We start from the raw sequence: 27755 nt of genomic DNA on the forward strand, positions 1-27755 counted from the left end.
CCGTTTGAATGGTTTTACACTAGTAATTTTTGGGGCCCTTTATAGCTTGTTGTTCGGTGTGAGCCAAGGCTCCGTGTTGAAGGCCGTACTTTAACCTTTAATGGTTTACTTTTTAAATTGTTATTTGGATGGAGAGTTGTCTCATTGGCACTCACACCACATCTTCCTTTATCTTTATATTTATCAAAATTGCATAGACCTTATGTCTAGATGTAGTCCATTCGTCCACACCACCCTTGTGTAATCGTGTAAACTGTATATATTTGAGTTGTATATACATGTACATAGACATTTCATTTACATATTATGTAATTAATTTACATCATACATGTCTATTTTCAGGACCTCCGATCCGTGCAGTTAGGCATGTTTTTCTTTGGTGTTCAAGAAGTATATCACTGGATTGAGCTCTCTGTCTAAGTGTATTATTAAAGTGCTTTGCATTAAGCTCAGTTCATTGTTATGCCAATGCATTCTTCTTAATATAAACAACTAAGGTAAGATTATTGAAATTGTCATCACCAGGAATTATTGAAGCAGCATCCACTGAGCATGAATAGTTTAAGATACACGTAAATTAAATTATTTTAGATGCATTTGAAACAAATACTTTGCATCTAGATAGCCAAATAAAAAAAGTACATTGAAATATACCAAACATTGCTACCTGGAATATGAGGGGGATGACAGGGGTAAGGGAGACAGGGAGAAAGGGGGTAGGAGAAAGGAGAGGAAGGCTGGGAGAAAGGAGAAAAAGTTGGAGAAAGGAGATTTTTTTTTAATTTATCTCAAAAGGAGATGTTTCATTTTAATGGGAGAAAGGAGAACGGGGGTAGGAGAAAGGAGAAGAGGGGTGGGAGAAGGGAGAAGGGTACCCCCTGTCCTCCCCCTCGAATATGATGCTAGGTGGTTTTGTCACCTTCATAACCATTTGCAATATCTACATGATCTACTGAAGAGTCCCGAGTACAACTGGTTATTCATTCATACATAAAATTATGGACGAAACGCATAAGGCTAACTAGACCATACCCGCGACATGTCGCGGATCCTTGACTGAATTAAAGAACCTACCCCTTAGTTTTAGCCTGGATTTTTAGAATTCGTATTGTCATTTGGTAAAGTCACGCTGATTATAAGATGCATAGATATTCCCTGTATAATGACGAATTTCAGGTGTGATTATTACCCGTGTTTATAGCAATTCTTCAATACACAATTTGGTTGTGAGCCTGACAGAGGCGGAATGTACAGATCATGTACAGGGATCAGGTAATTTTGTGAAATATACTATTGAATCGGTATCTGATTCGACCCGCGACTTTTTAATTATTGGTAATGTTAATTATGTGGAAAACAAAAGGGCCTGAAATGGTGTAATTTTTAATCTACACCATTGTCCTATATTATTTATATATAAAGTTAAATTCTTCGTTCAGTACGTCGACTGAGCATGCGAAAGGCTATAAGACACGGATCGATAACGGTCTCCGAATTTAGATATTTTCTCAAAAATTGTCATTTTCTGTGGAAAAAAGACTGTTTCAAAAACAAATTTAGGAATTACAAAACATTACATTTATACGTCATATCACAAATATTTCTGACTTTGTATGGTTTCAGAGGAGTTTTTAGATAATAAGGACATTCTATGTAGATGTGCATATTGACAGGAAATTATGATTCAATTTTGTTTAGGAGTTGCGCCCCTTGAACTTATTTGCCCCAATATACTATTGCAACAGTTTGTCATCGCAACTCCTCAGAAACCACACAACAGAATTTCATGAAACCTCTTTAGATATTAAGGACATACTATGTAGATGTGCATATGGACAGGAAATTATGATTAAATGTTTTGTCTAGGAGTTATGCCCCTTTGAACTTATTTGCACCAATATACTACTGCAACAGTTTGTCATCTCAACTCCTCTGAAATCACACAACAGAATTTCATGAAACTTTGTAGATAATAAGGACATACTATGTAGATGAACATATCGACAGGGAATTATGATTCCAATTTTTTTTCTATGAGTTTTTCCCCTTTGAACTTATTTGCCTCAATATACTAATGCAATAGTTTGTCATCAAAATTCCTCTGAAACATCACAACAGAATTTCATGAAACTTTTTAGATAATATGGACATACTATGTGGATGTGCTTATTGACAGGAAATTATGATTCATTTTTTTATTTGTCCAGTGACAATGTGGGGGCGTGGGGTATGTGAGCGCGCTCACTAAGGTTCTTTAATTTGTGTTGATGTTAATTGACGGATTACAGAACCGTTTATTTTTATACCATGACCAAAACAAAACTGCATCCTACAAGTTTCATTTATATTTCAATCCATATAACAAAAACATTGAAACAAGAATAATTCTGCAAAGCCTTTTCAAATTTTTTTATAGTCTGCACAATTTGTAATAATCTATTTAGAGAAATTAAGAATCATAACAAATAAATTTGATATACCATGTTATTAAAATTATTTCATTCTGGTAAATGTGTCTTTTATCATATTTATATAACTTCAATCAGGCCATGGAGAATCTAAGATAAAGACAATTTCAAAGAAAGAATTAAAACAATCTAATTAAAATATTGATCTCTGATTACGTTATACTACATATGTAGTATAACGTAATCAGATATCAATATTTTAATTAGATTGGAATTAAAATATATGTGAGATAAAACAGAAGTGTACTTTCTTGCTCTGACATCTAGCCCCATGTGCATGCCAGGTATTATCATCACTTTTAACTATTAGACATTTAAGAAACACTGTCAAACATGTATAGTGAATCTTTCACTAATAATGCTGGGATGATCCTTGACTAGTGTTCCAAGTAAGAAATGCGCACCACAATGGACATAATTAGAACCATACGAGAAGAACATACATACAGGTTCTTATAAACCATCTTGCATATCAAAATTACTTATAATTTAGAAATGCAGCTTATGTGTTCCTCTACAAATTTTAGTATTTTTGTTGCAAAGAAGTGGATCTCATTTTAACAGAATCGTTTGGTAATCCATATATTGTGTACAAAAAGTGTCTCCTCCAACTCAAAGATAATCTTGAACATAAAACCCAATTGACATACAATTTATTTTCACACAATATCAACTATTGTCATTATCCGGAAAAAACTCTAATCCGAAGGATTTGGTTAACTTTTATAAAAAGTCAAAATTTTATTAACAAAAAATATAACTTATTTACAGAAAATACACGAAAGAAATACTATACATATTCAAATCACTCAAAAATAAATTAATGTCTCTTACAAAATCTACATAATCACATCGAAACTATCAAATTGATTGTGAAGGAAAAAATAAATGGTGGAGCTGATTGACGGATAGGAAATTTCCGTAATTAAAAAAGGTACAAATGATGTTTTTATTTCAGAGTTTTTGACAAAATAGTTTGGAATTTGCCCAACAAAATTTGCATGCAGTATCGCAATGATATGTTTTGTCATCTCAAATGTCGAATACAGTTTTTGATTCATATGTTTTCTCGTTTTCAAAGAAAAACGCGTTAAATTTCTATCTAAAAAAACAGCCAACTTCATGTTTGAAAGTCTTACTTTGATATGGTATTATATTTCTGTCTACATTATTCCGATGATCCTTAATGATATGTGCATAGAAAATATTTACGAAAATAGCGGGAAATTTAACCAAAAAAAATATGTTTGGATTTTAAGGTAACTACCCAAAACCGTAAATTGAGAGGTACCCCATTAAAGGAATAAAATACAAAAATGTGACCATAGAAACTTTTTACGACCCGACGGAAATTAAAATATAGATATAATTCTATCATTTAAAACAATTTGCAGTCGTATGTTATTCCGGACCATTAAACTCGTTAACTAAGCGTCTTTTTCGATGTCAGTTGCAGTACTATGTCCTCAAAAATATTTAACACACGATATAAAAATTATGACATTTATAATTAGTATGACTGTGTTCTCGTGAGTCTATTTTAATTACAAAATTTAGAATGAACCTTTTCAAAGGGATATTTTTCTGCTAATGCAAGAGTATCACAAAATGCAGTAAATAATACATTTTGTGATACTCTTGCATTAGCAGAAAAATATCCCTTTGAAAAGGTTCATTCTAAATTTTGTAAAGCAGTATTAGGACTGAGAAAGACAGCCACTAACATAGGTGCTAGATCAGAACTAGGTAGATTTACTTTGGACTCCTATATATAAAAACTCAAACACCCAAGTATTTTTATAGAATAAAGTGTAATGATATAAATCCCCTGGTTAAAGAATCTCTACAAACAAACATAAATTTACATTCAGAAGGAATTTATTCTTGGTACTCATTTGCAGATAAAAAATTTAAAGAAATGAAAATAAACCCAGAAAATTACTCTAATAATAATGTACCTTTTAAACAATCAAAAAACATGTTAAAATGTAATATAAAACAGTGTGTTTCAGAGGAATATGAAAAAATACTTTAATTAAACTTTCAAAAATGGATTCCTCATCCAAACTTTGTCTTTATGGGAAATTAAAAAATAATTGTCAGTCTGATGAATATTTAAATTGCAATAATTTTATACATAGGCAGTTACTCTCTAAATTCAGACTAAGTGATCATTCCCTAGACATTGAATAAGGAAGGTACAGAAACATTCCAAGAGCACAAAGATTATGTAAAAAATGTGAAGTCCTAGATGATAAATTTCATTTCTTTTTGTATTGTGACATTAACATATCTTTGCGTTCTAATCTGTTTGCTTATCTAACAGACTATGTACCATTATTTCAACATCTTGATGCATTCAATAAACTTAAACACATTCTAAACCCCTTCCCTGAACTTGTTTGTCATATTGGAGTCTTCATTAAACCGAGTCTTTAGAACTGGGGGAGTCAGACGGCCGTGTCAGGCAAGGTTATGATGGTGCTGGTTTTTTTTACATACATTTATAATTGAACTCTAATGTTCTATTATTCTATATATTGTATTGTATTATTTTGTATTTCATTGTATTACATTGTATTTTATTGTATTGCATTGTATAGTATAAAATTATTGTTTGATTGTATTGCTTGACCCTCATGGGTGTAGTTTTGCAATAAAGATTACATTATTTTAATTACAACTCTTACTCTCTTACTGGACTCTTAACCAAATGCAAGTCCAGTATATATATTTATGCTCTTACAATAACACAATCTTTAATGGATGAATATATTAAAAAGTCTTATGTCTTCAGATGAAAAAAATCCTGTTTTTGTAGTTTATTTCTAGTAGCATTCGTCTCAACTCGGCCGATTCCGTACCCTCATCTAAGATAGAAGCCGGAGAGTAGCGGATTTTACCGAGGATAGCCGAATGTCACCAGTAGTTATTCTAATATGTTTCTTTATAAGATGATTCACCACTTTCAATAAATCCTTTACCACATACATCACAGTCAGGAGGTTTAATCGTATGTATGTGTTCTCATTTTTGACTCCTAGGAGTCGATATTAAGAATTGAACGATGGACACTTAGGAAGTGAATTTTTCTTGCGACCTGATTGGAAGATATCACGAGACGTGCATAATCAAAATTTATTGATTGGTTTAACTTAGGACAATCCAAACCTAGTAAATGTTCTTCAATCCCGTAGAGTGTCGGATTTGTCGTCTCTATTTTAGCGATTAGATTTTTTTTCCATTTTCATCAGCTAAGAGTCGAATATAGCACTTTTTGAAAGGCTATCGCTTGTGTGAATTTGTGAATAACGTAGAGTTAACCTTATAAATCCTAGTCACGTGGTTTATCAGTATTATCATCAACTGTATGTGTTCTCATGTGAACCTGTAAAATGTCAGGCCGACTAAAAACTTTACCACATACATCACAGTCATAAGGATTATCACCTGTATGTATTCTCTTGTGAGTCTTTAAATTACCTTGCACACTAAATCCTTTACCACATACATCACAGTCATAAGGTTTATCACCTGTATGTATTATCATGTGTCTTTGTAAATTATGATGGCTTCTCAATCCTTTACCACATATATCACAATAATGAAGTGAAGCACCTGAATGGGTTCTGGCGTGTCTCAGTAAAGTATAATGATGACCAAACCCTTTACCACATACATCACATTTATGAAGTTTTTCGCCAGTGTGTGTTACCATGTGTCTCTTTACGTCACCAGCCGCACTAAACCTTTTACCACATACATCACAGTCATAAGGTTTATCACCTTTATGTATTCTCATGTGTGTCTTTAAATTATCTTGCGCACTAAATCCTTTACCACATACATCACAGTCATAAGGTTTGTCACCTGTATGTGTTCTCATGTGTCGCTGTAAATTACTAGACGTATTAAACCCTTTCTCACATACATCACATTTATGACGTTTTTCGCCAGTGTGTGTTGCCATGTGTCTCTTCACGTCATTACCATGCCTAAACCTTTTACCACATACATCACAGTCATAGAGTTTATCACCCTTATGTGTTCTCATGTGAGTCTTTAAATTACCTTGCTCAATAAATCCTTTACCACATACATCACAGTCATGAGGTTTGTCGCCTGTATGTGTTCTCATGTGTCTACGTAAATGACTGAGTCGGCTAAACCCTTTACCACATACATCACAATCATGAGGTTTATCTTTAGTATGTGCTCTCTCGTGTATATCACTCTTATGTATTCTCATGTGAGTCTTTAAATAACCTTGCTCACTAAATCCTTTACCACATACACCACAGTCATAAGGTTTGTCACCTGTGTGTGTTCTCATGTGTCTCTGTAAACTTCTAAGCCGACTGAAACCTCTACCACATACATCACAATCATGAGGTTTATCTCCAGTATGTGTTCTCTCGTGTATTTTTAGGTTATTACCTCGAGAAAATTCTCTATGACAAAAATCACATTTGTGACGTTTTCCATCAGTATGTGTTCTCATGTGTCTCTTTAAGTAACTACTGTGACTAAATTCTCTTGCACAAACATCACATTTGTGCAGCCTATTACCATCCTCTGTTCTTATTTGTCCCTGTTGAGTACCACCAATTGTGACTAAATCCTCTGTTCTTATTTGTACCTGTTGAGTACCATTAATTGTGACTAAATCCTCTATTCCTATTTGTCCCTGTTGAGTACCATTAATTGTGACTAAATCCTCTGTTCGTATTTGTCCCTGTTGAGTACCATTAATTGTGACTAAGTCCTCTATTCCTATTTGTCCCTGTTGAGTACCATTAATTGTGACTAAATCCTCTGTTCGTATTTGTCCCTGTTGAGTACCATTAATTGTGACTAAATCCTCTGTTCGTATTTGTCCCTGTTGAGTACCATTTATTGTGACTAAATCCTCTGTTCCTATTTGTCCCTGTTGAGTATCATTAATTGTGACTAAATCCTCTACCTCGTACATCCTATTAATAAGGTTAACCTCTAGTAAATATGTTTGTTCTTGTGTGTTTCTGTAAGTAAAAAATGAAGACTTGCATATATGTTTTGTAGACATTGTTTAGGTGCAAAAATAAAGAGATCTTCAGGTTCTAGACGCTGTATGAATGTAAATAAGTAAGTAAGTTAATTTTATTTAGAGTCGGCATATATATTCATTTTTTATACATGATAACAGAGAAAACGTGAGCCCTGGTGAGCTCTTTATTAACCGACTATATGTGTACAAATTAAACTATAATGCGGCTGAGTTGTTATCTAATGTTTCGTAGTATTTTGTTCCTGTAAGACCCAAACATGCAGTTAATAAAAATAGAATCTAGACTTTATGTTCGTTTCGTGTATCTAACTTTTGTTTTGGTAAATTATAAATTACTTATTGAAATATCAGGTTACAAACCCGCATTAATAGCTTGAACAAAATGGCTACCGCTTGAAAAAACGACTGTGTAGAGATGGTTTTATAAAAGCTACATTTTTTGAACTCACGAACAATGAGGCAAATGTTTGTTCTTTCGGTAGATGTTATTATTTTGTAAATAAACTCATAGATAAATAAGAGTCCACCTGGAAAATCAAAAAAAGTGTTGTAAATATGGACTTAGAATGAAAAATTGAGTTGTAACTTTGTCGTCAAAAATGTTATAGAAATAAACTTGCGCAAAGATATGAAGAGGTACATGACAACAAAATATCATTTCATCATCAAAACAGAAAAGTCCTAAAATAAAACCAAAAGAACTGAATATAAAGAATGATATTTGTCATGTGCAACAAAGAAGGCTGTTGGTGCTTGATTGAGTCCTTAAAGTTTTATTTTTAAAATCATAAAAAAAAACAATTTAAGTCTTAAAGACACCAAAGACAGGAACTGGTTCTTGCTTTAAACGAAGATTAAAATGATGACTCCTGCCATGTGTCTGTATGTCATTTTATTAATATGATAGCCATTCCAAGCTGGCAAAGAATAATACATTATGAGGTACTCCTTCGTTAGAGGAATATTCGTTTTAAATTTACAATTATGACTCCTACCTGCCAACTGTATCTATGTGTTTGTTGTATGTGTTTTTTACTAACATCCATAGCTTGATTTATACTGTATGTTGAAAACTAACAAAACTCAATAACATGACAAATTTTTAGCAATACTCAAACATGTCTAACTAAAACACATGTCATAACCCGTAATCATAATTGAAAATCACATCATTAATTAATATGCAATTGTATTACTCATATTGTTTCATTCTTGCATTTCCCTTTAACTTATTTTTCACACCTTTGTATATGAATTAAAAATTGGATATGTGTTTTTATTCCAGATAAATAGATCACATCTTTGATTATTATTATAATTATAGTCTGAATTATATCCCCGTAAGCATTATATCTGTAGTTATAGGAATATCTAAAAAAAAATATAGACAATAGACAATATTTATTTGTACAAACACATTTACAATAAATGGTTATGGCATACACGCATACACCATTGAGATAATAAACTGGCAATTATTAAATTTACTGTATTTAAATGAGAGTGACATGCATGCAGTGGTAGTCACACGAAAAAAAGTCTATAAAAACATGTGTGTATCTATACGGTTAACTCACTATCAATGTTCATGAACAAAATGATAAACAAAAAAATAGTATACATATTAAAAAAAAAAATTATACAGATTTCTTAATAAAAAAACTACTCATTCAAAAGTGTGGTCGAACATATTATCCACATTGATCTGTGTCCACACTTGTATACATATTAAAAAAATATACAAATTATACAGATTTTCTTGATAAAAAACTGCTATTCAAAAGTGTGGTTATATGCCTCTGTGTTATATATATCTGAATGCAATTTGATAGAATTGAAATTAAGATAAGTATTAATATTTTGTAAATAGGTATCCTCCAATGTTAAATAGCATGATTGAACAGACTGGGAAGAAATTGTATTCATCCTCAATTTCTTGTCTGTTACAGAATAAGCACTCTTGATTTCTTTCAATGATGGTACATAGCGCCCCCTTTCTGAATTGCAAGGGAATGGGCATTAGGTTTAAATTTACTGAGAACTGATCTGTCAGTTTTATTTTTACATATATCAATATAGGGGCCTTTTCCAATTATTTCAGTCTTACAAAAAAAATTACGTTTTACATATTTATGGATAGGACAGTTCATAATTTGATAAGCCTGGTCAAAGATTCTTTGTAGGATAGTATTTATATAACATTTTAAATTAATGACCAGATGTCAAATATAAGATGGCTAACACCTAAATCATTTAACCAGTCTTTTACAATGTTGACCCAGAATAATAAGTGATCATCCCCTCGCTAATGGAACCGGAAGCTTCAAATATACTCCACTCATCAAAGACTATGAGACAACAAGAACAAGTTCGCATGGGCGGATCCAGCCATTTTAAAAAGGGGGTCCTAACCCAGGACAAAGAAGGGGGGGGGGGGCTCCATCTACATTTCCCAATTCAAATACATTGATCGTTCAAACAAAAGGGGGGTTCCAATAAAAATAAATGGGGAATGTGTTCATGAGACACAGATGATGCGCCGCTTGCATATCATCTAAAGTTATAAAAGAACTAACTAACGGTAAAGGTGATGAACTCAAAAATGTACTGCATCATAGTTTTGTGGTAATAAGCTATGTGTATAAGTTTCATAACATTTGGTTAAGGCAAACTTAAGTTAAAGAACGGAAACGAAAAATTCAGGAATTTGTACGGAAGCGTATTAGCGCCACACATTTTTTTTTTCTTCCTATGTTTGCGTTATAACGCAAACCTTTGCGATACAACGCAAACCTTTGCGATATAACGCAAACATTTGTTTTATCTTATTTCTTATTTAAGATTCAAAGGAAACAGTAGTTATTAATGGAGGAGGCTGGATATAATAAACTTTATCACCTTTGTAGTAATTGCAAAGTAAACTACTTGAATAATTAGATCATATCAATGACTAATAATGAGCATAATAAAATAAGAAGATGTGGTATGAGTGCCAATAAGAAAACTCTCCATCTAAGTCACTATTCGTAAAAGTAAACCATCATAGGCCGAATTACGGTCTTCAACACGGAGCATGCATTGGCTCACACTAAACAACAAACTATAAGGTCCCCAAAAACGATATCCAAGTTACTACTAGTATATATATTACAAAGAAAATTGAGTAAATTGAGGTTATACCTAAGAAAAAAATCAACCCTGCTAATATAGCTATAACCGAATATAAATATACTTCCAAAGTAAGCTCTCGTTTGAGAACTGTGTAAAGTAGGTTACATTCAAACAAGCTACCCTTTGGCAATAAATGTATAGAATGAAGATGTTTCATTAATAAAATTATGTTCTCTCTATTCACATTGCTACCCAAGCATCTTAAAAATACTTCATTATATTGAAATGAAAATTCAATGACTTTCTATCAAAGAATCTTGATCATATTCTGAGATTTAAAAAAAATGTTTCCTTATTAATAATTCATTTTAAAGCAAAAACATTTTGTCTATTTGACTTGGAGGTTTCACAATTGTATGACATTATTTTTGATCTTTCAATTTTAATATGACTATATACTATATCTATTTTCTTGTTAAATTATATACTTTTCTGATGCACAAATCAGTCTTCATTTATGTATAATTACACTTCAATTATTCCATTATTCCTATGCATATTTATTATAATGATTTGGCCTTGTATGTATGTTTCTTTTTTTATCTACTAGTAAATCACATCCGAAATGAATGACAGACGGACATATATACAAAACTTAATGAATAATTGAAATAAAGATGTTTGCGTTATAACGCAAAGGTTTGCGTTATAACGCAAAGGTTTGCGTTATATCGCAAAGGTTTGCGTTTTATCGCAAAGGTTTGCGTTATAACGCAAAGGTTTGCGTTATAACGCAAAGGTTTGCGTTATAACGCAAAGGTTTGCGTTATATCGCAAAGGTTTGCGTTATAACGCAAAAGGTTTGCGTTATAACGCAAAGGGTTTGCGTTATATCGCAAACCTTTGCGTTATAACGCAAATGTTTGCGTTATAATGCAAAGGTTTGCGTTACAACGCAAACATAGGAAGAAAAATAAAAAAAAAAAATGTGTGGCGCTAATACGCTTCCGTACAATTCCACAACATACAGATCAAGTTTGAATTTTGTAGGCGTCACTTTTACTGTTCTAGAGTTATGCCCCTTTACACATGGAATTTGTCCATGTGTAAAGGGGCATAACTCTAGAACAGTAAAAGTGACGCCTACAAAATTCAAACTTGATCTGTATGTTGTGGAATTGAGCATTATGTATAAGTTTCATAACATTTGGTTGAGGCTTACTTAAGTTGAAGAATGGAAACGAAAAATTCAGCATTTTTTTCATTTGTAAAGGAGCATAACTCTAGAAGAGTTATCGTAGCAACACTAAATCGAAATTGATCCGTGTGTTGTGGTAATAAGCATTTTGTACAAGTTTCATAACATTTGGTTGAGGCTTACTTAAGTTGAAGAATGGAAACGAAAAATTCAGCATTTTTTTCATTTGTAAAGGAGCATAACTCTAGAAGAGTTATCGTAACAACACCATCGAAATTTATCCGTGTTTTGTGGTAATAAGCATTTTGTACAAGTTTCATAACATTTGGTTGAGGCTAACTTAAGTTAGAGAACGAAAAAGAAAAATTCAGCAATTTTTATACGACCGCAAAAATTAAAAAAAAAAATGGTCGTATATTAGTATCACGTAGTCGTCGTCGTCGGCGTCAGCGTCGTCCGAAGACAGATGGTTTCCGGATAATAACTTTAGTATAAGTCAATAGAAACCAATAAGTTTTAACGCAAGGTTTGTAACCACTATACTGCTTTAAAATTAAGTATAAAGAAATATTAAAATTGAGAATGGAAATGGGGAATGGTTCAAAAAGACAACAATCCGACCATAGAGCAGACAACAGGTCACTTTTCTTGAGATGGTTAGCAGTCAATTTTTATTTTACGAAAATACTACTAATTTTCTATTATAAGACTTTTAAATTATAAGATGTATTTAAATGGGAAATTATGGTTGCATCTCCAAAGGAAATTTGAAGTGTAATTATGACCAGAACTTGAGGGAAAGATTTTTTTTGGGGGGGAATGGGGGGGGGGGGCAAAAATTGGAGGGGGTTAATTAACAGATTTGGGATGGAGGATACGATTTTTTTCCGGATAAGGATAAATATGCAACAGCATAAAAAAAAATGGAGGGTAATTTTTTTTTATATTTGGGAGTGGGCAATTCGCAACAGTATAGTGTATTACACAAAAGCAAAAAATTGAGATTATTACCAATTCTAAGTTCTTTGACTACAGCTGTTCTGTGTCTGAAACCCAAATATCTGATTACAAACCAAATTCAAACCTGTATCAAGTGTGAAAATTGTGTCCATTTTTGCCTCGACGGTTCAGGGTTGGACCTCTGCGGTCGTACCAACTGCGCTTGGCAAAGCAATTTATTTTATTTGTTAAGGGGCATATTTACTCTAAAACAGTTAAAGTGACGACACCAAAACTCAAACTTGATATGTGTTTTGTGGTAATAAGCATTGTGTATAAATTTTCATAATATTTTGTAGAGGCTTACAATAATTAGAGAACGGAAACGAAAAATTCAGCAATTTTTCCATTTGTAAAGGGGCATAACTCTAGAACGACTGAAGTGAAGCCACCAAAACTAAACCTTGATCTGTATTTTGTAGTAATAAGCAGCATCGTGTATACGTTTCAATCATTTGGTTGAGGCAAACTAAAGTTAGAGAACGGAAACCAAAAATTAAGCATTTTTTTCCATTTGTAGAGGGGCATTACTCTAGAACGGTTAAAGTGACGCCACCAAAATTCAAACTTGATCTGTATTTTATGGTATTGTGTACAAGTTTCATAATTAAAGTTAGAGAACGGAAACCAAGTTGGGACGTACGGACGGACAAGGGTACAACTTAATGCTCCCTACGCTACGACGGGGGCATAAAGAGACTGACAACTATGCAGATCATTACTAGGCCGAACACAAAAAAAAAGGAGGGACAAACATCTTATAAACGGTTTTGAATATTGAAGAGGGTTGAAGATTATTCACAATGATAATTTGTCTAGGCCGTACGGTGACCTATAGTTGTTCATTTCTGTGTCATTTGGTTATTTGTGGACAGTTCACAGTTGTCTCATTGGCAATTATACCACATCTTCTTTTTTATATTCACAATACGCTAAAATACTTATTTTTAGAAAGTAACAACGTGTTGAACATACAAGTATTCATCTCAGAATCATGAAGTCTTTTCTAATCCGTTGCATTTGTCTATTCAATTGTGTTCATGAAATACTTTTTTTCTCCACTCATTTCGATCGATTTTGAACAACTGCTTCCACGACTTTGGGAATAAAAATTAAAAGGGATCTCCTATTATGTTACTATATACATGCAGGTTTTATTACAATTCCATGTTAAGTCAGTCAAGAGTTGTTAAAGTGAAACCACTTTTCTTTGTGAACTTTGGACATAGTGATCTCGAAATGTATATGGGCTTTGCTCATTGTTGAAGTGACCTATTGTTGTTAATGTCTGCGTCATTTTGGTCTTTTGTGGATTGTTGTCTCATTGGCAATCATACCACATCTTCTTTTTTATACTTCCATTTATTTTATGTGGTCATATACAAGTTTGTTTCCAATCCATTACAAGGTTCTAGAGGTATAATCTGTAAACTCCTTTCTTGTACTACTTTGTTTATTGTAGTAACTGTGGCCTTAACCCTCAAACGAAGTGACCTTTATACGTACCCGTCCACGTTAACTTGTAATTTTGTCCATCTGATGAGTAAATAGATATACTGAGAAGATGTGGTGTGAGTGCCAATGAGACAACTCTCCATCCAAATAACAATTTAAAAATTAAACCATTATAGGTTAAAGTACGGCCTTCAACACGGAGCCTTGGCTCACACCGAACAACAAGCTATAAAGGGCCCCAAAATTACTAGTGTAAAACCATTCAAACGGGAAAACCAACGGTCTAATCTATATAAACAAAACGAGAAACACGTATATATTACATAAACAAAACGACAACTACTGTACATCAGATTCCTGACTTAGGACAGGTGCAAACATTTGCAGCGGGATTAAACGTTTTAATGGATCCAAACCTTCTCCCTTTTTCTGAAACAATAGCCTTTTTCAACTAATTTTTAAGTTCGTTCTTATGTTGTGCTGTTATACCACTGTCCCAGGTTAGGGGTAGGGTTGGGATCCCTCTAACATGTTTAACCCCGCCACATTATTTATGTATGTGCCTGTCCCAAGTGAGGAGCCTGTAAATTTAGTGGTTGTCGTTCGTTTATGTGTTACATACTTGTTTTTCGTTCATTTTTTTTTTACACAAGGCCGTTAGTTCTCTCGTTTGAATTGTTTACATTGTCTTATCGGTGCCTTTTATAGCTGACTATATGCGGTATAAGCTTTGCTCATTGTTGAAGGCCGTACGGTTACCTATAGTTGTTATTGTCTGTGTCATTTTGGTCTTTTGTGGATAGTTGTCTCATTCGAAATCATACCACATCTTCTTTTTTGTATTTAGAGCTATTGATCTTCAGTATGTTTGACCATAGGTTGTAAACCATTTTTATTTGACAAGGTTAGTGCAAAATGAACCCTGTTACTGACAGGCCCGATTTAAGAATCCACTGCCTGGATTAAAGTAGTCACTGACCGGACTTAAGTAGCCACTGACTGGGCAAAAGTAGCCACTGACAGGCCCGATTTAAGAATCCACTGCCTTAATTAAAGTAGTCACTGACCGAACTTAAGTAGCCACTGACTGGCCCAATTTAGAAATGCACTGCCTGGATTAAAGTAGTCACTGACTGGACTTAAGTAGTCACTGACTGGACTAAAGTAGTCACTGACTGGACTAAAGTAGTCACTGACCGGACTTAAGTGGCCATGCACTGACTGGACTTAAGTAGCCACTGGCTGGACTAAAGTAGCTACTGACTGGAGTCAAGTTGCCACTGACTGGACTACAGTGGCAACTTGCTGGACTTAAGAAGACACTGACTGAACACAGAACTAATAATCAATCAATCAATGGTACTAGACAGACACGCCAAGTCGTATTTTAAACATGCTAGTTGGCAAGGTAAACGTCACCACTAGAAACTTCACCCAACCGGAACATAATATGCCGACTCCAGAGCCCATCAGTCTTTGTTCTTATCCCTGAATGCGTGCAAAGTGGAAAAGCTGAAAATACCAATTTGAAAATAAATAAGACCGGGATGGTCGAACCCACGACCTGACGCACTCCCGAGTCGTGCAGGCTCCTTTGAGCCAAGAGACAAAACGTAATTGGTTTGTGATAAGGAAGGCTATAAATACATCGTAAACAACAACTATACATTTATTTTTATTTCTACATGCATAAATCTAGCGTCATATATCAGACATCATTTTGTATTCCTTCACAAATGACGACAAAAATATATTATGTACACATTTATTGTTTTAATGCTTCCTTTTTCTGCTGTTAAAATACTTTTTATAGCAAAAGTTTCTATCGTCAATCTTGTCGTTAATATTTATAGTTTTTTTCGTTCTATTCTCGGTCATTATCTACCAATTCGACATCATTTTTTTTCTCTCTTCCATATAAACTAAACTGTTCTATAAATTTATAATGATTACCACTTTCTTCAACTACAATACCAAACTAGCATATATTCAATTCATTTGAGAAAGTAAAGTTGTTTTCTTCTCTTTCACGGTTCTTTATTTACATCATATATTGAGAAAGCTTTGAAAGAAAGAAAATCGTTCTTCTATCTTTTCTCTTTGTCATTTATTTACAACATTACTAAGTTTTCTTTTCGTATAAAGTAAAAAATAAATTAAAAAATATAAAGGTTCTTTTTTCGGTGTTTTTGGTCCAACACAATACTCAAGGCATACATGTACATACTTCAATACATTATAAGAAAGAAAAGCTACAAATTTGCACAAGCAGTATTATCCAATATGTTTACTTCTCCTTAAAACAAAATAAAAATGTAAAAAAAAATTTTTTTTCAAGACATCTTTTTTTCCCGTTTATCAGGCCATAAAAAAGAATAGGTTTGTTTGCCCAAACCCTACCTACCCAGAAAAAAGCTGCCTACTCAAATTCTTTTATTGTCCTGATTTGAAGAAGTTTTTTTTATTCAGATAGGCATGAAGACTAATTAACATCCGATACTTCAATTTCTTTAAAAAAAAATATAAAAAAAATGCCTACTTACCTACCCACTGTCTTAACCTTGGGTAGGGTTTGGGCAAACCAAAATATTTTTAATTGTGGCCTCATTTGAAACTACGAAACACTTCTATCGTTGTCTATGGCAAGCCGTTTGTCTATTTATTCTAAACTTCAAGATATCTAATAAAACTTGATGTTAAGATATCTCCTATAGCTTGTAAGATATCTTATATATATAAAATGAGAATGGAAATGGGGAATGTGCCAAAGAGACAACAAACCGACCATAGAGCAGATACAATCATCATGTCTTCTGAAGTTTACAAGCTATATATATCAAGAGACATATTTAAGAATTGAATGCTCTTTTTTGTAAATTTATTGGGGTGTAAAAGCGTTGACCGACGTACATTTTGTATAAAAATGTGCGCACGGTCAACGCTTTTACAACCCTATAAAGTTACAAAAAAAGCATTCAATACTTATAATTACACTTTTACCTATAGGATCATGAAAACACGCCTTTTATCAAGTTTTTATTTCATTTACCTGTGCACTTTATTGTGGGACCTCGTGTCATCATGAATAAAAAGTTGCATTGTGTAGTGCAATTGATTAAGGAATATCACGAGATTGCTAGTTAGCCAATCAGAATAACGTATTATAATGAAACATACATCTAATGTAATTATAATACTATATTACTGTCTCCGATATATCTTATACATACTTGATTATACAAGATATCTTTGGTATCTTGAAGTTAGAATGATCTAGAATAAATAACGAAACTATTTGTCATTCTTTCTGATAATTGCATTATCCTACTAGGGAGACTTTGAATATACGTTTATCATGAAATATATTTTTTGTTCTTTCTAAAAACAAAATTATAAAAAAATAAATGCAATTGGCTTGAACTTTTTTTTCTCTATTTGCATAACATAAAACAACATATACAATATAAAGGTTCTCTCTTTTCACATTACTGCATGCATTACTAGTATAGCATACACTTCAATTCATTTAAGAAGGCAAAACTACAAATTTGAAAAAGCTATGAAAACTCATTTTCAATATAAATCAGGTATATATTGTGCTGTTTTTAAATTGCTAAAAAAAATAAATGCAAACGTCATCATTTTTTTTCTCCTTTAAAATGTAAAGGGGGTTTAAAATTTTGTCCGCAACTTTACTGACAGAACTTTAAAATACAAATCTTAAAACTAGATATAGAATTATATCTTAAAACCAAATACAGAATATATCTTAAAACTATAAAAATAAAACATAATTTGGTAATCAAGTTTGAATCAGACCATCTTTTAAAATGCTTGAAAATCGTCAAATCATGATTATATTTTTTCCTATTACAACTATATTTAAAACGATACACTAAAAAAGCATGTAACTCATAAGCTTGAACCATGCTGTATATTTAAAAACCTTTAAGAATATATGATTGATGTGCAAATTAAAATTTTCAAAATTATTAAAAAATAATAATACTGTTTTAGATTAAAAAATATCTAAAATCTATGAAAATCATCGAGATGATATAATGTCGTTAAAATATTCAACTTTACGATAAAGAAGTTAAATCAGAAGTTTTAAAATTCGTAATTGCAGCTCGCTTCAAAATTGTAAATTTAAGAACACTTGTAAAACTTGTGATAAAAGACAAGTTGTACATATGAAGATTTAAAAGCACACATGGGGGGTCATTTAAGGTACATGAATTACAATGCAGGGGCAACCAAAAGAACTCCTGTATTGTCAGTGTAAAAAGTGTGTAAAAATTACGAGCTTTGAGGAGTCTTGATCATTATAAAACTTGTTTTAAAAGTCGACAAAAAAGTATAATTTTAAAATGTTATTTACAAGTTTGTGACATCAAAAAATAATCTTGAACTTGTTTTAAAATTCTATGATTATCTAAAACAAAATAAATAAAATTCAAATCTTATTAGATATACTATTACTGGGGTCCAAGCAGGGATATTTAAAAAATACATTTTTAAAATCTGTTTTTAAAACTCGAGGGCATCTCAAATAGCAAACAAAATCGATAAAAATCAAATTGAAGTTTTAACACTGGTGTCTTGGACAAAGGAGGTTATATCCTGGCTTGGACCAATTCACATCTTCTGGTCTCAGCAGGGATGGTTAAAAGTATATATTTTAAACGAATTTAAAAAGCGCCAGTTTGACATTAAAAAAAAAAAAGAGAAATTTAAAATGTAATTACACGTTTTCGATATTTAAAACTGAATTAGACGCTCGCACTCTTGTTATCAAAACGCATTTAAAAGATTTAAAGAATATTTCACAAAATAAAAGTATTGACAAAAAGTTTAAAAAATATATCGTTTCATCTTGAATAAAATATTGTCTCCCATTCAAATTTGGCCATCTTTTTTCGTCATATATAAAGGCGATCTTCTTTCAGCAAATTATGCGATCTTCTTTCGTCAATTAGGCGATCTTCTTTCTTCGTCTTCCACAGCTACTTCTTAGGGTGTAACAGGTCTCCGTAGTGGACGACCCCTGGGCATCAGAGAACGGACAATGGCGGAGTGTATGAGCGTTATCCCCTGTGGCTTTACACTTCGGGCAAACGTACTTGCGGAGTACTGGGCATATTACTTTTCCCCTATTGTCTTTCAACACATGTGTAGTGTAATATTCTCTGGTTTCACCATTCCGTTTACAAAGAATGCAGTATTTCTCTTCGGAAGCGGGTTTAGCTGGCATTATCTGGTATTGTAGCGGAGCTTGTAACATATTATCAGAGCTACCGTTCAATTGTCTTAGAAAAGCTGATAAAATATAGTCACTGGAATAGCCGTCATCTGAAAAACTGTTTTCTCCGGAAGATGCGGTCTCTCCGGACGAAAGAGAGTCTGAACGACACAGCTGGTTCTGATCATTGTTATATATTTGTACAGCCATCGTGCTGTCGTCTGTGTCTGGCATATTTTCAAATACCTCAAGGTCTTCATCCGAAAAAGAATCAGAAGTATACGGCTCCGATGATAAAATATCTTCTATTGAGCTAATCGAGTTTGCCCAATAATCAACCTCTGTTTCAGAAAACAATTCTGTAGTCTTCTCGACATGTTCTTCTGTTTCTTTAAATAAAATGGAACTGAAATTCAAATAATCTTTGAAAGGACTGTAATCCATCTTGTCGAGTCTGCAAGTTTGTAACAAATGACGCTGTGTAAGATTTTTCAATACCGGTCGGCGAGATGCTTTTTTTCCCAGGCTCATTAAAATTTGCATAATACAACTGCGTAGACATCAAACGATTTATGGCTTTTGATCTTTTTGATTGACAGGATTATCGCACGGAACAGTGGTCAGTCTAATGGATAAGGGAATGGGTTAGGAAGGGTTATACTTATTTCATAAAATAGGGGCGGTGATCTGCGATTCTGTTTTAATGCTTCATAATGGGATAGTTTTAAAATTTAGAAATACAAATTTTCAAAAATGTTAAATTATTTTAGTTGTTTAAAATAATGTTCGAGATACAGTTTAATTTCAACGTTCGGATCAAAGTTCGAACCAATGTATGAGGGACAAGTTTAACACCAACTCGCGATCGGGTTTGAGTATTATTCTAAATAAAGGCAACAGTAGTATACCGCTGTTCAAAACTCATAAATCCATGGACAAAAAAAACAAAATCGGGGTAACAAACTAAAACCGAGGGAAACTCATTAAATATAAGGCAGCACTGAACCATTTGATTTTCTGGGGGGGGGGGGGCTATGGTTTTTTTTTCTGTGCAAACTTTTTTTTTCGCCTTTGGCGAAGAACAATCTATTTTTTTAGCGACAAACCGAAGACAATTTTTTTCTTTCAATTTTAGCATTACATATAGTGGCAGCTGAGGGTGAAACAAACAATTTTTTTACTCAGGGTCCAAAACAAATTATTTTTTTCACCAAAACCTGGAAACAAACTTTTTTTTCCAAAAAAAAACCATAGCCCCCCCCCAGAAAATCAAATGGTTGCTGTCTAAGAGGAGAACAACGAAATAACACTAAAATGTAACACACATAGACAAAATCCCACGAGAATAACAAATATAACATATATATATAACATCAAAACCAAATACAAAATACCATAAATAAAACCGAACCTTGGTTACATAATAGATACTAGTTAAAATCGAGAACAATAGACTAAAAATAAAAATGGAAAAAAAAGACTGCAGAAGAATTGGGTGCTTAAATATAAATAAATCTTTATTGCAAAATTACACCCATGAGGGTCAAGCAATACAATGAAACAATAATTTTATACTATACAATGCAATACAATGAAATACAATGTAATACAATGAAATACAATGTAATACAATGAAATACAAAATAATACAATACAATATATGGAATAATAGAACATTAGAGTTCAATTATAAATGTATGTAAAAAACACCATCATAACCTTGCCTGACACGGGTCTGACTCCCTCAGTTCTAAAGACTGTTTAATGAAGACTCCAATATGACAAACAAGTTCAGGGATGGGGTTTAGAATGTGTTTAAGTTTATTGAATGCATCAAGATGCTGAAATAATGGTACATAGTCTTTTAGATAAGCAAAAAGATTAGAACGCAAAGATATGTTAATGTCACAATACAAAAAGAAATGATATTCATCATCTAGGACTTCACATTTTTTACATAATCTTTGTGCTCTTGGAATGTTTCTGTACCTTCCTAATTCAATGCCTAGGGAATGATCACTTAGTCTAAATTTTGAGAGTAACTGCCTATGTATAAAATTATTGCAATTTAAATATTCCTCAGACTGACAATTATTTTTTAATTTCCCATAAAGACAAAGTTTGGATGAGGAATCCATTTTTGAAAGTTTAATTAAAGTATTTTTTTCATATTCCTCTGAAACACACTTTTTTATATTACATTTTAACATATTTTTTGATTGTTTAAAAGGTACATTATTATTAGAGTAATTTTCTGGGTTTATTTTCATTTCTTTAAAAAATTTATCTGCAAATGAGTACCAGGAATAAATTCCTTCTGAATGTAAATTTATGTTTGTTTGTAGAGATTCTTTAACCAGGGGATTAATATCATTACAATTTATTCTATAAAAAATACATGAGTGTTTGAGTTTTTATATAGGAGTCCAAAGTAAATCTACCTAATTCTGATCTAGCACCTATGTTAGTGGCTGTCTTTTTCAGTCCTAATACTGCTTTACAAAATTTAGAATGAACCTTCTCAAAGGGATGTTTTTCTGCTAATGCAAGAGTATCACAAAAAGTATTATTTGCTGCAGCTCTATTAGATGCCCTTAAAGCTGACTGAAAATTATCCATAAACCAAATCTCAGAGTTGTATGTCAAAATAGGTCTTATAAGAGTATCAAATAATTTACATGACAAATTAGTGGGAACAAAATTAAAATTGGACATATATTTTCTCAATAAAAATAAAACTTTAATGCCTTTATAAGAACAGATAAATTGAAAAAAAATGAAAGGACACAGAACTGAAGACCCTTCCCCGATTCATACCATAATTTTACAGTTATAGTTGACAGTCGAGTTCACGAAAAAGATGAAGAACATGCATGGAAAATATCAAGTTTTATATTGGTCCGGGTACAATGTTATCGTCCTTTGATTATAGGCTATGGCAAGCCGTCCTCGTCAAAACTATGTTTAAACCCTTTTTTCGAAAAAAAAATACACACTGAGATTTAAAAACCTAAAATAACACACTGAGAAATCGAAATTACACACTGAGATTTAAAAAAATAAAAAACACACACTGAGAATTCAAAATTACACACTGAAATTTTAAAAAGACACACTGAGATAAAATAAATTGAAAAACACACACTGAGAATTGTTAATTACACACTGAGATTTCAAAAATACACACTGAGATTAATATGCAAATTACTAATGAATATTCATGAGATGAATAATTCAACAGATTAATATCTTGATCTCAAGAACTCTTGTTATTATAATGAAATGCGATTCCTTCAACCAACATTCGTAATAAATTTCAAGACTAAACATCCACTGTGTATCATCGCCACCGGAAATTGGGTACTAACGAAGCGGAGATAAATAGAAAAAAAAGTAAACAAGTTAGGAATTCATTCAATTTAGAGCATTTCCACTCATTTGATGAGGGTGCCGCTTAAGAAATGATTTTCTGATATATAATTCTTTAAATTATTAGGCAGATAAGTACAAAATTGATACAAGATTTTGTGTAATACTCCAAAACTTGCCACTTAGTACCGGAAAATTTCGAGGTCGATCGTCCTCTATCCCCCCATTCTCAAGATATTGAACTGTTTTTCATTATTTTTCCAGACACGTTTTTAGATTATTATAGTGTGGCATCATATCTACTGAAATTTGTTGTCAAAAAGATGTATTTTAAAGAATATAGACCATGAAAAATAAAGTCTAGTGTACGGCAACTTGCTCGTGTTGACAAATTTACTGTATGGCAACTTGTTTTTAACTGTATGGCAACTTGCTAATTTTAGAATAGTTATTTACCGTCCTTTCAAAGAAAATATTGTATTAAAAGTTCAAATATCTAAGGGGTGGGGGAGGGGGGGGTTCCCTTTTAAATTAAACTGTTTTTGTCTTTTTCAAGGTTTTAATTTGTTTAAAACTGTTATTTGACTGATAAATTTAAAAACCCTTAACTGCTCGACCCACTGTCTGTAATCTGTTTTGTTAAAATTTGCAATGTTGTTAACTGTTTATTTGAAATTGAGATTCCAGTTATCTGTTACTTAATACTCAAGTGTTCACTGTTTTTTTACATTATTTTCTCTGTTAACTAATCTTAACTGTAATTTACAAGAATCACATGCAAATTTGGTGTCCATTCCTTTTTTTACGTTGCTTCCGCAAAGTAAAAAATCTTTGAGTATGGTAAATCCTTGATAAAATTGAGAATGGAAATGAGGAAAATGTCGAAGAAACAGAAGCCCGACCAAATAGAAGAAACTACCCAACGCAATGAGAAGATTATTCACTAGGATGGGCGTCAATTCACAGATAGGAAAAAACTTAGAATTGACACTCATAATTTTTAAACACCCTCTTTCCCTTCCTTCCTAATAAATAAGGCTTACTATTTGAGTTATGCATGTGTATATTTATGGAAAGAGAATCGTCCATAGATTTGATTTCCAATAGTAATAATTGTGAAATATAATTTTTTTTTTGTGTAACCATGGCAACAATCAGCATTTATTTGACACCAAATATTGCAAGATAGGGTTGAACATGTCACAAAGATCTCAAAAATTTGGTCCAAAGGAAAATGTCAATCAATAAGAGTGAAACCTTTCCTGAAACCATAGACATATATCTATCAAAAGGTAAAAAAAAATATATGCATTTCTGCGTTTTTTTCCATAAAATTGAATTGAAAAGATCGAGCGTCAAATCTTTGTTGAAAAACAATACAAATTTTTTTAATCTATGGCGGTACGGATAGGAACGTATGGACGTTCAAACTGTAAATTGGCTTCTAAAACATGTTAAAAACAATCTAAATGTTCATATAAACCCACTAGGAAGGCTATATTATTATTCAACTATCTAAAAATCAATTCAATTGTACAAAAACTTTCATATTTAGAAAATACACCATGGCTATAATGCGAAACTAAACTTGTAACTGTGTATTGATATACCCGAAGCTGTCTCCTAAGTGATCATGATCAATCATTTAACTACAAAAAGCAGGCGCGGATCCAGCCATTTAAAAAAAGGGGGGTTCCCAACCCAGAGTAAAAGGGGGGGGGTTCCAACTATATGCTCCCATTCAAATGCATTGATCGGCCAAAAAAAGGGGGGTTCCAACCCCCGGAACCCTATCTCCTCTGGGTCCGCCACTGAAAAGGGGGTAGAAGTTCAATGTTTGTTTCTTGAAACATATAAATGAACCAAAATTTAAAAAATGAAATAAATACAAGACTATATAAAAATGTAGCAAAGGTTACAGACTCAAGTTGGGTCATGCAGGTGCAACAAATGAGGCAGTGTTAAACATGTTTAGAGATATCTCGTACCCCTCTTTATACGTCTAACCAATGTAGTTATATCTGCCTTCTATTTGTTATATATCAAAAATGTTATAAGGAAAGGCCACTTCTTATCCAGCTGAAACCCTGGTCAGTCCTATGATGAAAATAATTCAGAAGTATGTGGAATGTTTGATAAGTTATATTGACCCTGAGTACCTGGACGGAATCGTGAAATATATAAAGTACCTTTACATTTTGCAATTCGTAAAATAACTGAACCGTGTGGCCTGGTAGAAGAGGCCGAACAATGATGACTTGGTTCTCAAATTGATGTCAAATTTGCTAGTCTAAGACTTCAGAAATGTAAAGATGGACCAAGGCTTTTTTTATATCAGCTCAGAGTTCTTAATTGGGACTTGGAGATGAAAGAGCGCTTCAACTTTTGACACCTTACATGTTACTTTCTGATTTATACACTGGTTTTGATGATTTAAAATAAAAATGAGTAAACCTTCGTAATTCCTTTTAATAAAATCATGTAAGCAATGAGTCGTATGAATACCCTGACTGAGATGTAACCATAATTTAAAAGAGCTACCGCCATACATACATGTCAAGTGACATGATATTCGCGTGTAATACACGCTTTTTCAACGGTTTACACGCGAGGATTTTGTCACATGGCGTGTACACGCTTTTCACCACTTTACACGCAATTACACGCTTTTTCGTTCTTTTCATTTTTTGGTCGTTAGTGATATCGCTATTCTCGGGTTTTTTCCTTATTCTGCGATAAATACCGAAAAATTCGAAGTAATTGTTTGGCTGCCGTATTGTTTATTTTTCTATATGGACAAACTGTAAAAGGTAAGTAGTTTGTGATTAGTTTTAACGGTTTTGTGACTTTCTTTCAAATTCACTTTATAGGGGAAATGTGCACAGAAAGAGGTCACTTTCAGGGCCTGTACCGTCGTCTGTCGATTGTTAAGTCAAAAGGTGTCAGACCACCAATTAAAAATCCCTATCTGTTCAACCAAATTTTGCAATTTTCACAGCTTTCTAAATATTTTACCTTAAGTTTAACTTCAAGGAAACCAGGTATATCCTGAATTGTACATGTATCACCTTCCTACATGCCAATTTTCAACCAATGTTTAAAGTCTTGTAACAAATTTCTGATTTTGAAAAGACAGGTACTACCAAAATAACTCCCGGTTTTCTGGAAATCTTAAATTAGTGTACTATGTAGCGCATTAATCCTGAATTTTTAATGCAAACTCATAGACAAGTGAATTTTGGCTCAAAATGGTCTAAATATATTTCCCTTTCACCAAAAGTTTCATTTCTGCAAATTTGTTGGTTAGTTTAAGTAAACAATGACATCAAAAGCACTATTTTGTGTCAAAGTAGGACTACTTTTACATACGTTCTAAATTGGAGGGAGTAATTGGTGGTCTGACACCAAAACGATGTGTACGGCAAGATTCAAGATTTATAAATTATATTTGGCTAACAGTCGGAAACCAGGTTGAAATAGAACAAAAGAATCGAAGCTCTCTATTAGAGAAGGCGATAAATGTTTACTGTATTGTTTACTATAGTGACAAATTTTTAAAAAGTTAATAGAAACAAACAAAACTGCAATTTTCTTCTCATTTACGAGGTGTTTTATTTTAAAAACACCATTTGCATAAGTTTTCAATTTATCTAGTACATAGTTAAGCAGAACAATTAGATATCAAGTCGACGACATGGGTATCTTTCAAGTTGGATGACAAAAATGCATAACCTCCGATTTTTTTGAAAAAATTACCACGGACGGAAAAGATATCAATCTATTAGTTCAGTAATTTTCGTGTCTGCCCTTCCATTATGTGACTGAAGAAAAAATTCCAAAAAATAGGTAACAATTGTATCGAAAAGAGAAAATCGAGTGCACCTTTTTATGTTAGGGCGTGTTTGAGTTGAGTATTTTGTCTTGATATCGTTCGAAGTAAGAATATTTCATACATCGTCTCGCTTCAGATTCTATCATTTTTATATATTAAAGCTACAGGTTGACTTTATAACACAAAAAAATAACAGTACTAAAAGATGAAATATATGGGTCAAGTAAAATACCTATCTAATGAGTCACAAAAACAGGGAAGGTGTGTTCGAATAGCTATTTTTTTACTGAAAGTACTTGACGACAGTCTTACAAGTTGGATGATGAAAATGCATATCTTCGAAAAATTCTAATTTTTTGTGTGTGATAACTAGGGTTTATAGTCTTCAACCACTAAAAAAATCTAGTCTGCCCTTCCACGAAATATTTAATTAGATTTTTTTAAATGTTTATGATATTTCGAAAATTCCACCTAACAACCGATCAGACAATAGTTTTAAGTTGAATCAATGCAGACAATATCATTAACTGATGCTCATTAGCTAGTTGATACATTTGTCTTTTAAAATATAACTGACATATAAGGATCGTATTGGTGCAATGTGGATAAATTTATCGGTTTCCAAGAGCAAAATTGGTAGCGCGTCATCGCTACAATGGCTTCCATTTTTACGATTCTGAAAATGAACTGGCGTAATGGGGAGATAATTTTGACGAAGTAGGATCCTGAATTTTGGAGTTCGAGTTTAAATGATCGAGTGACAAGTAACGCATAATTTGTGCATTCTATGTTTCAATGATAAAAAAAAAAAACAATACATGTGAGAGGAGAAATACAATGTAGCTATTTGAATAAGCAGTTTAACATGTTTATCTAATGGAAATTAAATTTATAAAACATTTTTCTTTTTCAATTTCAGTTTCAAATCTAGCCAACATGGCAACAGATTTCTACAGGCCATGGGGATAAAAATATCACAGAACTGTTGGATCAGCTCTCATAGTACCAGCTTTCTTCTAATGAACTACCCAGTT

At 32.6% G+C, this 27755-nt stretch overlaps 1 protein-coding gene across 1 annotated transcript; it reads right to left on the reverse strand.

Moving 5' to 3' along the window:
* Positions 1 to 4991: 4991 nt before the first annotated feature.
* Positions 4992 to 8628, reverse strand: LOC143051722 (uncharacterized). The gene is made up of 2 exons (XM_076224627.1): positions 8511 to 8628; positions 4992 to 7489 (listed from the first exon to the last, which is right to left on the reverse strand). Exons 1-2 carry the CDS (start codon positions 8555 to 8557, stop codon positions 5803 to 5805), a joined length of 1734 nt encoding a protein of 577 aa, XP_076080742.1. The 5' UTR covers positions 8558 to 8628; the 3' UTR covers positions 4992 to 5802.
* Positions 8629 to 27755: the final 19127 nt, after the last annotated feature.

Source organism: Mytilus galloprovincialis, chromosome 11, assembly GCF_965363235.1.
Source record: "Mytilus galloprovincialis chromosome 11, xbMytGall1.hap1.1, whole genome shotgun sequence".
NCBI classification, from domain to species: domain Eukaryota; kingdom Metazoa; phylum Mollusca; class Bivalvia; order Mytilida; family Mytilidae; genus Mytilus; species Mytilus galloprovincialis.

What these genes read in the sequence shown, in the direction of transcription:
- LOC143051722 (XM_076224627.1), bottom strand. Translation starts at nt 8,557, where the DNA reads ATGTTAGTAAAAAACACATACAACAAACACATAGATACAGTTGGCAG. An exon ending in CACATAGATACAGTTGGCAG is followed by an intron (nt 7,490 to 8,510) that starts GTAGGAGTCATA and finishes TTTTACTTACAG; the next exon opens with AAACACACAAGAACAAACAT.